General features: G+C 39.7%; 1 protein-coding gene across 1 annotated transcript; it reads left to right on the forward strand.

Moving 5' to 3' along the window:
* The first annotated feature begins 10,105 nt into the window (after positions 1 to 10,105).
* On the forward strand, positions 10,106 to 10,969 carry LOC149822561 (uncharacterized). The gene has a single exon (XM_089980303.1). It carries the CDS (start codon positions 10,106 to 10,108, stop codon positions 10,967 to 10,969), a length of 864 nt encoding a protein of 287 aa, XP_089836429.1.
* The last annotated feature ends 3,912 nt before the right edge of the window (positions 10,970 to 14,881 follow it).

Below are 14,881 nucleotides of genomic sequence, written 5' to 3' on the forward strand. Positions count from 1 at the left end.
AGAATGAAATGATGAAAATCTTATGGATAATGTGCATCTATCTCAACCACCAATTATTAATCTTACTCTTCTGGTGAACAACCCACTGTTCTCAATAGTTAATGATGAGAAGATCACTGCAAATAATGTGGAACTACTTGGACAAACTAGTAATGATGATCTTCATCGCAAGATATTGTATGACACCCAACCTTCTAATGTAGATGGCAAATCTAGCTAAAGGTTGAAGTTTTTTATAATTTATGCTTAAATTGGAGGTGTTATTTTTTTTGTTAATCTTGAAAGTTGGAAATGCATGAATATTGCATTTTTTAAACCAAAGAGGGCTATAGTTACGATGAGTTTTGATTTACTTTGTTTAGTTGATCAATTATTTTCTGCTTGCAAACAAAGTGCAGAATCAGATGATAGCGATGTTTCTGAGTATACCATGTCGATTGAGTCAAACTCATAAACGACCAGGGATGAACAAATTAGTGATGATTTAGAACAAGTACTGGCAGATGAGGATGATGCAGTAAAGACATTTGGGAAGTCAAACCCTTGGTTCTTAATGAATATTTTTTTTTTAATGAAGAGCAATTAAAAATAATTAATGCTTAGGCTTCTCAATTATATAATGAGTTGCGTAACAAAAAACTTAACAAATATAAACAGTTCCAGTACCTATCAACAGAGTCAAGTGATCATAAAATTACTTGTGGCAAAAGGTTCATTGATCTTGAGTAGTGTCTCCAGTTTTTTAGAGATCATGTGGTTAAAAATAACCTTAAAACAAAATTTGTGAAGAGTTGCAATAATAGAGTCACTTTCGTATGTACGAGAAAGAACTTAAATACTATGGTAGATTGCCTTGAGAAGATCCATTGTACAAGGATACACAAAGCAACATTCTTTAAAGTGAAGAGGTATCAAAGCGAGCATACATGTGGTGTACCAGTGGACACCCTTGTTGCGAAAAAAGCACCTTCAAAGTGAATTTCATGTGTTATTCATGAATGCTTGCACGATAACTAGAAGATGACTCCAAGAGAAATCATGAATGACCTTAGTCGTGATGTAAGTGTAAAAACAAGCATGGCGTGAACGTGAATTGATTAAGTTGATGCTATATGGTTCATTCGAGGAGTCCTTCAGAATTCTTCCTACTTATTATCATCATTTGATTAGTGTTCGTTGAGACTGATACAAATATTAGATTTATGTACATGTTTCTATCCTTTCAGGCATGCAACGATGAGTTTGTCAAATGATGCCCTCTACTTATGGTAGATGACACCTTCTTAAAAGGAAAATACACAAGTATTTTTTTGTCTGCTCACACTATTGATACTTCTAGTGATATGTTTCTTGTAGCATTTAGAGTGGTGAATAAAGAGTCAAAGAAGTCATGAAAATGGTTTTTGAGGCATTTGAAGAACTAATTAAATATCTACAATGATGATAAGCCCAAGGTTAAACAACAATTGACAATTATCTCAAATAGGCACAAAGGTCTTTTGTATGTTGTCTCTTGCACATAGCGTAACTGTCATTATTGCATGAAGCACCTAACTGAGAACTTTTTGAAGAAATTTGGTGCCCCAGTTAGTGTATACTAGTGGTGCACCGCTAAAGCACCCACGAGACGACAATGTCATTTTTATATTTCAAAGATTTGTGGTCAAAGTGAAGAAGCATACAAATATGTTGCTGATAAGATAAAATCGATACATTAAGCTAACAATCATTTTTTCGCTAGAAGGTACGAGTGCTTAACCTCTAATATAGTGAAATGCTTTAATTTATGAATTCTTGTCATAGGTTACAAGCCTTTAATTTCACTTATTGAGAAGCTTCATCTAAGGTTGATAAAACTTTATGAGAAAGGAATGATTAACCGAGAAAAAATGATTGACATTGTGGTGCCTGAGATAATTACACAGCTTAAAGAGCATTAGATAGAGGCACAAAAGCTATGTGTGGTAATAGTGCATTGCCTCCACTATCATTATGAAGCTCGTGACTGAAAGCATTACTACTATGTTGATCTTGAGAGTGTGAAATGCTATTGTAAAGAGTAGCAGATTAGCAGGATTCTTTGTGAACATGCCATTACATGCATTTTGTATGAGGGCAATCTTCTAGATGATTATTGCAATAAGTTTTATACAGTTTAATCATATGGAGTTGCATATGGTACTTATCTATTTCATCCAATGGCCAATAATATTTCTCACTCGCTCCTCAAACCCTTATTTTTGACTTACCACTATCGCCAATTAAGAAAAGATGGCAACCTAAACTGAAGAGACAAAGAACGGAACACAAAGAGGCGGTGTCATACAAGTGCAATGTATGTCACAAGCTTGGCTACAATATGCAAAATCACGATTAGAAAGTAATGTGTGAGTATTCAATGCATTTACAAAGTAGTCTATGGCATGATTATTTGTAATTTACATAATATTTTTTCAATATTGTGCTTCTTTTGTTCAAGTGCTCATTCAGTTTCATATTATGTTGTAAGTTAGTTTGTAACAGCTGGAAGATGCACTTGCGCTTGTGGATGAAAGTTGATAAAGGAGAACATTGCGCATGCAACAATGAAAGTTAAAGTTGTTTGATTTTTGTTTTTTGAGGAGAATGAATTGTGTGTGTGTGTGTGTGTGTATATATATATATATATATATATATATATATATATATATATATATATATATATATATATATAACAGGGAATGAAGTTGTTTGATTCCTTTTTTAGTAGAATGAATTATTTATATAAAAAGATAATGAATTGTATATGTAATAGGGAATGAAGTTGTTTGATCTTGTTTTTTGTTTGATATGTGTTGTTTATATAATAGTCAATTGATTTGTTTATTAGAATCAATTGTATATAATGTGTATATAATAGGGAATAAACATGTTATTTAATTGGTGATTTTTGCATCAGAAAAGAATTTTGCAAGGTACATGCAAATTTCAATTTACTTTTTTACACTACAAGAAAAATGGTCATTAGCGACGAAAGTTTATGACGGATTTTTTCCGTCGTAACTTTGCGGCGAATTAACGAGAGAAACAAATCCATCACTAAAATCCATAATATTTACGAAAATAGCGACGAAAAAGCTTTCATCGCCAAATTTGTCGCTACTTAGCGACGACTTAGCGACGTCAGGTTTTTGTCGCAATACTCGCGACATTTAGCGACGAAAGTTTTTCCGTCTCTACTTAGCGATGACGTTAGCGATGGAAATATTATGTCGCTAACTGGTCATGTACATTTACGACGGCGTTGCGATGGAAGTTGGCCATCACCAAATCTGTCGCTAAGTTTCTCGTAAATCCTTAATCAGAACCCTTCTTTCTCTTTCCTGTTTCGTCTCTTCTGCCCATCGCATTCCCCCTGGCCGCCGCCCTCTCCCGCCCGACGCATTCCCCCAGTCGTTGCCCTCTCCCGCCCGACGCACTCCCCGGCCCACCGCCCGTCGCTCTCCGGTCCGTCGCCCATCCTTCCCTCGGCCCATCGCCCCCCTTTCCGCCACCTGTCGCCCCCTACCGCCGCCCGACGTCTCCCAGGTAAGTGGGTCATTTTTTTTTCCGGCAAGGAGTCGCCCCCTGCCTCGTTCTTTTTTTCTGGCAGGGGGGGGGCATTTGCCTTATTTTTTTTTCTGGCAGGGGGTCGCCCCCTGCCGCATTTTTTATTTTCGGTAGGGGAGGTCACCCCCTGCTTTTCCGACAGAGGTCGCCCCCCTGCCTCTTTTTTTTCGGCAAGGGGTCGCCCTCCTTGCCTCATTTTTTTATTCAGGCAGGGGGGGCGCCCCCCTGCCTTTTTTTTTTGGCATGAGGGCGATCGTCTGTCTCATTTTTTTTTCCGGCAAGGGGTCGCCCCCCCTACCTCGTTCTTTTTTTTCGGCAGTGGGGGCACCTGCCTCATTTTTTTTTTGGCAGGGGGTCGCCCCTCTGCTTTTCCGACAGGGGGTCACCCCCCTGCCTCATTTTTTTTTCGGCAGGGGGTCACCCCCCCTGCCTCATTCTTTTTTCCGGCAAGGGGGGGGGGGGGCTGCCTCATTTTTTTTCCGACAGGGGGTCGCCCCCTACCTCTTTTTTTTTTCAGGCAGGGGGGGTCTTTTCCCTGCTTTTCCGGCAGGGGGTCGCCCCCCCCTGCCTTTTTTTTTCGGCAGGGGGAGCGACCCCCTACCTCTTTTTTTTTTCAGTAGGAGGTCGCCCTCTGCTTTTCCGGTAGGGGGGCGCCCCCCTGCCTCTTTTTTTTTCGGGTAGGGGGAGACCCCCTGCCTCATTTTTTTCGGCAGGGGGTCGCTCTTCCTACTTTGTTTTTTTTTCAAACGGGGGGGGGGGGGGGGGGGCAACAGGTTGGGGGGCGCCCGACGATCACCGGGTTCCTGAACCATGGCATCACCCTATGTCTACCGCTCCGGGAGACGATCACTGCCTTCAAAGACCTCGTGCCACTGTCGTACATCACTGGCCTACTGACTGGCTAGCCGAACTCGAAAACCCGTTGGGCCGAACTGAGAGGTGGTCGACGCCTGAGAGGTGTTCCACCTCATCGGAATCCCATCCGACTTCGATATTTATTCTAAATTTTTTCCTTTCGGTAAAGGGTGACTTCATTTTAACATAGTGTCTCTTGTAGATTTCTCAACGGATCCCGCTTGTGCCCCGTCACCCATGGTAAGTAAGTGACAAAAATAATGCAAATTGGGTAAATACTCATGGTGAGTAAGTGATGCAAGCGCATCACATGTTATTTAATTTATTGGATGCAACACTTTACTGTTCGCACACTCACTTAGTTGTTGATATCTAGGACTGCTTTGTTGGAGTTTTGAGATCATGTTTAGCATGATTTTAATGTATGAGAATAGAAGTGTTCTTATTTTTGGAGTACGGGTTCCACGCTAGGCATGGTAGTAGTTAGCGGGATATTGGAGTATGTTTGCTGTAGGTACATGTTTGACATTTTTTTGATATGAATGTTTTTAATGTATTGCAATGTTTGATGTGATTGTATCCATGCTTGCATGTAGTTACTTTTAATTTGATTATGACTTATATATGAAATTGTATAATGAAAGCATGCTTTAAATGAATGTATCGTGTTATGAATAGTTTACACATGAAAATATTAAATTATTAATGCATGCATCATAATTCTTGTGATTGTATGACATCTTATATTGCATGATAAATTTGATATTTTCTTTATCATAACATTCTGATAATTCTCTTTTAACTAGTTAGGATATTATTCGTAACATCATACGACAAAATGACTGCAAATCGTCAATGAATGTACTGTAAGATAGTTGACAATGAGTTATCGCATGAATATATGGATGGTGTTGAAAGTTTTATTGAATTTGCAACGACAAGTGTCAGTACAGTGAATCCCACATGTGGGATTAGGTGTCCCTAAAAGATTTGTAAGAATAATCAATTTGTAGAACCTCATGGCGTTAGACATCACCTATATAGGAAGGGTTTTATGAGTGATTATCAAAATTGGGCGTTTCATGGTGAAGAATTTAAAAATGATTTTGATGCACGGATAAATGTGGTGCGCAATAATCCATATATGAATTTGATATTTGATGTCGTAGGAACAGAACTCGGTTTTGCTATGGGTCCTAGTGATGTAACAACTGTAGTAGATGAAGAATCACCAAACGATGCAGCTAGTAGATTTTATGATTTACTTTGATATGCTAATGAGCCACTTTGGAACGGTTGTGAGAGTCATATTATCTTGCTTGCAGTTCTTCAACTAATGAATTTGAAGTCTGAGTATAATTTGAGTCAATCGTGTTTTGACCGTTTGTGCATGATTGTGAAGAGTATGTTGCCCAAAGATGAGAAATTGCCATAAAATTTCTATCATGCGAAGGTTATGGTCAACGCTCTAGGTATGGGGTATAAAAAGATAGATGATTGTCCAAATCACTGCATGTTGTATTTCAAGGATCAGGAAAACAACATATCATGTCCGTCATGTGGGCATCCTCGGTTCAAGCCAAAGACAAGAGGCAATGGTAGCACGAGATCAAAAGAAGTTTCATACAAGTCATTCTGCTACTTTCTTATCACTCCTAAATTGCAACGATTGTATATATCTTCAAGGACAACTAAACACATGAGATGGCATGCAAATAAAATTCGACATGATAAAGACAAGATCATGCATCCTGTTGACACGGAAGCTTGGAAGCACTTTGAACGTACTCATTGGAACTTCGCAATAGAAGTGAGAAATGTTAGACTCGGTCTATGTACAGATGGATTTAATCCATTTAGGGGTAGATCAACTCCATACTCATGCTAGTCAGTATTTGTAACTTCATGCAACCTTCCACCAAGCTTGTGTATGAAGCATGATATAATCACATATACAGTTTTTTTACTGTCTTAGAACACAAATGAGCATGATATAATCACATATACAGTTTTTTGTCTGCCTTAGAACACATATGAGCATGATAGAATCACATATAAAGTTTTTTTACTGCCTTAGAGCACATATGAGCATGATAAAATCACATATACAATTTTTTTTATTGCTTTAGAACACATATGAGCATGATATAATCAAGTATACAGTTTTTTGCCTGCCTTACAACACATATTAGCATGATAGAATCACATATACACTTTTTTATTGCCTTAGAACACATATGAGCATGATATAATCACATATACAGTTTTTTGCCTGCCTTAAAACACATATGAGCATGATAGAATCACATATACAGTTTTTTGACTGCCTTAGAGCACATATGAGAATGATAAAATCATATATACAGTTTTTTTGACTGCCTTAAAACATATATGAGCATGATATAATCACATATATAATTTTTTGCTTGCCTTAGAACACATATGAGCATGATAGAATCACATATAAAGTGTTTTGACTGCCTTAGAGCACATATGAGCATGGTAAAATCACAGATAAAGTTTTTTTGACTGCCTTAGAACACATATGAGCATGATAGAATCACATATACAGTTTTTTGACTGCCTTAGAGCACATATGAGTATCGTAGAATCACATATACAATTTTTTTGACTGCCTTAGAACACATATGAGCATGGTAGAATCACATATACAGTTTTTTTACTGCCTTAGAGCACATATGAGAATGGTAGAATCACATATAAAGTTTTTTTACTCCCTTTAGAACACATATGAGCATGATTGAATCACATATAAAGTTTTTTAACTGCCTTATAACACATATGAGCATGATATAATCACATATATAGTTTTTTGCCTGCCTTAGAACACATATGAGCATGATAGAATCACATATACAGTTTTTTTACTGCCTTAGAACACATATGAGCATGATAGAATCACATATAGAGTATAATTTATTTCAGTATATTTTGTTTATCAATACTAACCTTTCTTTTCTCGTGTAGGTTGCTGGCGATAATCAGAGTAGTAGAGCTAAAGGGACAGATCAAGACAATGAACAAGAGGACGTACAAAATCTTGTCGATGATTAGATTCATGTGTTGAATTTGTTCTACCTTTTTTTTGTTTCAAAAATGTAAATGTTGAATTGTAAATAATTAGAACTTGCGAATTTTACAGTGGATCGATTAATTTTTTTAGTTTCCTTTTATATGTATTTTGATGTGTACTTTGTTTTTTATTCACAGAAAATATAAATTGTATCACAAAAAAAAAATTCTTGATATTTAATTTTCAAATATTTTTTTTTATTTTTTTCCTTGTTTGTGACGGATTAGCGACGGATATATCCATCGCTAATTACTATTAGCGTTAAATGTAGCGATGGATTAGCGACGACTATAAATCCGTCGCAACACCAAAGTCGTCGTATAGTAACGACGGCCTTGTGACGGATGTTGGCATTTGTTATTCTGTTGCAACTTAGCGACGAAACTGGCGATAGATACATTCTGTCGCTACTTAGCGATGGAATGGGCGACAGATATATTTCATCGCGAATTGGTGTCAAAAAATTCACAATGGAAGCTATACGTCTCTAATCAGACGCTAATCCATCGCTAAGTTGTTTAGCGACGGATTGGCGGCGGATTAGCGACAGATTTAGGTCGTCGCTAATCCACAGGTTTCTTATAGTGGTAAAATCAGAAAAGAATTTGGCTTTAGTATTATGATATTTCCCAATCTCATTACGTTGGTATTATAAAAATCTTTTTATTGAGAAATCTCAAAAAAAAAATTGGGGGAGATTCACCAAAAAAATCGTTAGAGGGGTTGGAATTTGGGGTTTGCAAAAAATAGGGCATCAGGATGCAGAGAAAATGGTTGAGAAATGAAGTATGCACTTTAACAAAATGAAGTCGCTCATACATTGCATTCATTCAAATTTTCACAATATGAAGTCATTCATACATTGCATTTATTTCATTCTTTTATAAAATGAAGTCGCTCATACATTGTATTCATTTCATTCTTTCATAAAATAAAGTTGTTCATACATTACACTCATTCCATTTTTTTACAAGAATGTTGGTTCTCAGTGCATCTTTGATCAGGAGAATATAGAGTATCTCACTAATACCATGTGATCAAATGTTGATTGTGAAATACATAGGCTTTGTGTTGATAGAGAAAAAACACATCTATCTAGCTATCACATTTTGTTAGAGTGAATGACCTCAAGAATGCTATATATCACACCCATACCACGTGATCGAACGTTAACTGCGAATTTCATTTTCTATCCCACCCATACCATAAGATGCACTTATCGGAAGCATCGTTGATTTTTTCACTACTGATGATTTTTTACTGATTTTCTCATCATCGATGATTTTTAGCTGATGAATCACTACTGATGCTTGGCTATGGAAAATTGATCATAATTTCTCATTGGTTGGAATCACAAAAACCTAGTTTATGTGAAACCCTAACTTTACTTTTAAACTATTCGTAAGGAATTTCGCAACAAAAAGAAATTTTGCAATACCAGTGTGATAATTGCTTTAAATTTTGCAAGATACAAACTTTCGCAGAACTACAAAGGATTTTTGCAATGTGCATTTCAAAACTCATCATGAATTTCACACATTGTTTTAAATTTTATAATCTTTTTTGGAATTTGGCAACCTCATATACATTTCAAAACTCATCAAGAATTGAACTATGTTTTTACTTCATTAAAAAACATTTTCTTTTCTCATTAAAAAGAACATGTGTTTAGTTGAGTTGAAAAGACTTTCGACTTTAAGAGGCCATTTCTTATGTTTGTCGCATTGTTTAGCAAAATGAAATCAAAATCAATCTAACAAAAATTTTCTTAAACATTATGAATTGAATGTAGTTATATTGGAATTTAGGAGAATTTCTCATGCACATGCATGTGCATGTGTAGACATGCATACAAGGGTGCCAACAGGATGAGGAAAATGTCATAATGACCAACCCATGCTAATACTCCAAATACAATTGCATGCAAGGTCGAAACTGGGTATACTCTCCGGTGAGTAGAGGACCTCAGTGATGTTTTTTTTTTTTTTTTGTATGATCACCAAGAAAAGAAAAAGGGAAATGGATCCGTACTTAACCAAATATCCACGATATGCAAACTTTGTGCCAAACTTGTTTTTGCTATAAATTTTGATAAAATAAATGCAAATAATTATCGTTATTGCGATTTAATTAGGTATTATTAATATTATAAAGTATTAATAATAAAACGACATTAATGACAAGGCCGTGCCCGAGTCGTTGGCCCACGACCATTGACCGAGCACTTTCACACCACCGTGAATCCGTACGAAGAGAAGGGCATTTCTGTCATTGGAAAAGTCAATAAACTCCAGTACCCCTAACCTCCCTTGTTGAAGTAATGCCTCTAATTAGGTGACGACATTTCCGTAATAATACGTAATATCAAGAGCATTTCCGTTTCAAACCACGCGGCCCTTTTTAATCCCTCCCTCCCTCCGCTGTTTCCGTTCTTCATTTTTGACCCAACCCTTCCCTTCTTGAATTTCCCGTCTCCCCTTCATCCACAGAGAGAGCAGAGATTCTAGAGAGGGATAGCAGAGAGCTCTAGAGAGAGACAGAGCGGAGATTCTAGAGAGAGGGAAGGGGATGAGGTGCAGATTTCACTGGAGCGAGCCAGGCCGAGTGGGCGTGTGTGCGTCGTGCCTGAGGGAGCGGCTCGAGGCGTTGGTGGCGGAAGGGGAACGCCTGCGGACTCCACCGGCGGAGTGCCACTCATCCGCCGCCACCACCACCTCCTACTCCGACTTCCCGTTCCCATTCCCGAGATCCGTCTCCCCCTACGTCGCCGTCCGCGACCGGGAGAGCCTCTTCTTCAGCACCCCTCAGCTCAACCAGCCCAAGAAGAACAAGAGCAAGAAGTATTCCCAGAACCCTAGCTCCGACCCAGATCCCGCTCGAAGGAAGGAGAAGCGATTCTCCTTCCTCTCCGCACTCTTCGGCCGGCCGGAGCGCGAGAAGCTACCGACGGACACCCCTGCCAGGGTCTCCTCCTCCTCCACCGCCTCCTCATCCTCGTGGCTCTCCTCGATCCTCCCCGTCCGTCACAAGAAATCCCGCCTCTTTCCCACCGTAGGCGGAGGTGGCCAGATCTCCTGCCGGAGGAGGGATTGCGGGATGTCGCCTGTGGCGAGGGGGACGAACGGCGACGAATCGGCCGACGAGAGTGGCTACTCCTCCGATTCTCCGGGCGTTAGGCGGACGCCGGAGGCGACAATGACAACGGAGATTCCAGCGATGAGACGACGGACGCTGCAGCCCAATCGATCGGGATTCTCTTTCTGCATGAGCCCGTTGATGCGGCCGAGCCCCAACCGGAAACAGGTAGGTCGGGATCGTTCTCCCTACTCCGGAGAAATTAGGGTTTCCCATTCGGGAAAGTACCTCTTCGGAGGCCCTTCTTCCCTCTTTAATCGATCCCGGAAACTTTCCGATTTTGGAAAAATCCCCTAATTTCTCCCCCTTTTTCTTCTTCTTCTTCGTGTTGATTCTCTTTCCTTTTATTTTTATTTTTTTGTGTGTGGATTTTCTTCTTCTCTTTACGTGGAAATTTGTGTAAAGGAAAAAATAGAGAAATTTTTAAGGAAAAGAAATGTTTAGTGGTGCACTCGTGGTGTAAACTTTTTAGTTATTTTTTCATTTTTCTGAGGATTAAGATTGGTGATATTCTGAAATTACTCTTTTATCCCCACGTTCTTTATCGGAATGTCGGATCCGTATATTTTGTACGTTTGCTTATCATTTTGGGTCCAGGTTTCGGACCTCCCTCCCCCCAACCGGCTCAATCGATCCGTCTAGGCATGTGGTGGGTCCCATTGGAGTAAGAGTGCTGATCGATATGGGTCACGGACTGAGCATGGTCAAACGTTCTCGGGAGAATTGTGATATTTTTAGTGAAAATAAACGATTTTTTTCTTACGACTAGGCCCAAGTTCGAGCCAAGATGCGGAAGGGAAGGCTGTTAGGTCGGTAGGTTGGTCTATTCTTGGTGTTTGTGTGGGTCAGTCACTCGAGCCGGGTCCACTCTTTGTCTACTCTCCACATGAATTAAAAATGGTGTCAAAGCCAGGATATCACCGCCCGTGAAACTCGGTCTGGTGGACCCGGATCCACGGATTTCGGAGACGATGTGACGCAGATCCGGTTGAGGGACATTCATGTTAAGATAGCGATGAGGACAACATTTGGGCTGGATTCACTGTATCTCTTGAAAATCTGCACGACGGATTTAATTGGTCGAGATCCTTAGTCCTACGAGATTGACTACATCGCCCCTTGACTTTTTTTAATTGGACGAATTCGATCTTCCCGAGCGAGAAAGGGTATTTTCGTCATTGTAGTAGCGTGTCCTCGGCCGTAGTGGTTCGGCCCCCTTAGGCTTAATCCTTGTCGGCGACCATTTGGATGACGTCATCTTTAATAAAAGTTAAAAGCATGTGAGAAGGACGGCAAGGTGCTCGAATCAGTGTGACAAATATCGCGAGGTTTTCAAAATATCATGAGATTTATGGAAAAACATAAATACCGTGATTTGAACCCGATATTTATGTTTTAAACGGTTATTTATCGGGGAAAATCATGTATTTTTATTTTTAAATAAAATGTATTATTATTTTCTTATAAAAATAATTTTTAATTTTTAATTTTTAATTTATTTTTTTATTGCCGAGATTTTGCCAAAAAAAATGCAAGATTTATGATTTTTTTTTTTCAATTTTTTGAAATTGCCCATAAAAGTGTTTTGTCACTATGGCTCGAATTTGTCTGAGATAACGTGACATTGAGAATAGGACGGATATAGTATTTGAATCCCTTGACTAGCCTTGAAGGAAATTATTAGGGTATGAGGGTATTTTCATCTTTTTATGTCATAACTGCTCTTGACCGAGTCGGTTGGCACCTACATATAGATATGGCCACGGTTTGTGGGGGTCCTCATTGAACCCGTTTTGGAAGATTAGGCTGGTGCTGGGATGATAGAGTCATTTTCAACTCCAGCCTCATCTCTCATTTATAGATATCTACACTCTCATCTCCTTTCCAACACCAACCCCCAAACACGGCCTTGACGGACTCTATGCCCCTAATTTAAGTTGGCCCAACTTGCTCGATTGCAGCTGTTGGTTGAACCGGTTCAAAAAAACAAAAACCTGGGAGGCTTTTATTCATCTCATTGGAGGATGGTGTCGTGTCACTCATCGCGGGGGACGGATCAGATATGGTCCTATATCCGATTTAAAATTGACTGGGTTTGGTGGGATGGGATTCAAGGGGAGGGTTTTCCATGCAAAAAGCTGGAGTGGGTACCGACTTTTTTTTTTATCCCCATCGGAATAACCAATATCCGATTAAGTCAGAATCATCAATGGGTAGACCCAACAAATGCTAACCATTTATACTACCAGACACGCGGAGACCCCCCTTGCTGTGAACGAAGAAAAGGCTAACAAGGGCTCATAAATGAATATGAATGAATTAATTGGTAAGTTGGAAGAGTCGTGATGGTACCGACGAGCTGTCAGTGCACGTTTCTCCTTGTGGTGGAGCATTGCACTTTCAAACCCCATGCTACTCTGTTGGGGTCTGCCTAACCCCAGCTTGCTAGAACGGTGGTGGTGGTAATAGTCAGAAAAGGCATACTGTGGGTAGGGCGGTCAGCATAACTCAACACAAACCCGACCCATTTGTTAAATGGGTCGGCTGTGGCAAACACGAACCCAACCCATTTATTAAACGGGTAACCCATGGTTAACCCGTTTAATAAACAGGTTGGGTCAGGTAAACGGGTTGGCAGGTTAGCAAGAGGGTCGGGTTCGGGTAAACGGGTCGGGTTCGAGTAAACGGGTTGGCGGGCGGGCGGGTCGGGTCGGGGTAAACGGGTTGGCGGACGGGTCGGTAGGTCGGGTTCGGGTAAACGGGTTGACCCGCCTGCCTAACCCATTTATTAAACAGGTCAGCCCGGTTGGCGGGTTGGCATACCCCTAACACAAACCCGACCCGTTTAATAAACGGGTTAGGCGGGTCGACCCGTTTACGACACGAACCCGTTTAAGCCAAACCCGAATCCGGCTAAGAAGCGGGTTGTTGGGTCGGGTTGGCTGGTCGTGTCAGATTTTGCCACCCCTAAGTGTGGGTGTTATTTCTTTGGTGGCCACTCAGTTTGATCTGATTGAGACCTTGGGGGCACTCAGAAAGATGCAGGAGAAGTGATGGAAAATGAAAAATCTATACTGATTTTTTTACTCTTCCAAATGAGAGAAATTTTTAGGCTAAAAAGAGTTTTTCTAAAATGTATACTTTTTGATAGGAAACATTCCTACATGAAAGAGGTAGTGGAATGTTTCCTACCAAAAAAATTTTTTTTTTTTTTGCGCTCCCTACCACCCATCTCACCACCACACTATTCTAAACAGTTCTGTCTGCACAATTAAACGCCCACCTAAAATTGTTCAAAGAAAAAAAAGAGATAACAACAGATTTACATGGTTCGGCTAAGAGCCTACATCCACGAGAGAACCAGCACACAAGCTTATTATTCCATTCATCTTAAACAGCTTATATAAAGCCAATGGTAAACACACGATAAGGCCAAATAACAAGGCAGGTAACCACTTGCCATGAATAGTGGACCAATACCCAGATCTAAGGGATAACGAAGGACCTTAAAAGGTAAGATAGTTTGTGAGATAGAAACAATAACCGAAAGATATGAGAGGATATTATCTTCTCAACACTCCCCCTCAAGTGGGGTGTGAATATTGAAGCAACCCCACTTGTTGAGTGTATTTTGCAATTGTAATCGACTCATTCCTTTGGTGAGAGCATCAGCCAACTGATCAACGCTTCTTGTATAAGGCAAGATGATTTCTCCTTTTTGAACTTTTTCTCTGATATAATGACAGTCGATTTCTATATGTTTAGTCCTCTCATGAAAAACAGAATTTGAGGCTATATGAATGGCTGATTTGTTGTCACAATTCATTTTCATAGGACTATTTATAACTATTCCTATCTCATTAAGAATAGACTTCGTCCAGATCATTTCACAAGTGGTGGCAGCCATTGCCCTGTACTCTGCTTCAGCACTAGACCTTGAAACAGTGTTTTGCTTCTTACTTTTCCATGAGACTAAATTGCCTCCAACAAATATGCAGAAGCCTGTAGTTGATTTTCTGTCTTCACTTCCAGCCCAATCTGCATCTGAATATCCTTCAAAACCATATTGTGCCCATTTCTTGTGTAAACCAGTCCTTGTCCTAGACTTTTCTTTATATACCTCAAAATGCGTTCAGCAGCTTTTACATGGCAAGGTCTTGGAGAGTGCATGTATTGACTTATAAAGCTGACTGCATAAGAGATGTCTGG

Source organism: Nuphar pumila, chromosome 11, assembly GCF_984573655.1.
Source record: "Nuphar pumila chromosome 11, dmNupPumi1.hap1.1, whole genome shotgun sequence".
Taxonomy (NCBI): Eukaryota; Viridiplantae; Streptophyta; class Magnoliopsida; order Nymphaeales; family Nymphaeaceae; genus Nuphar; species Nuphar pumila.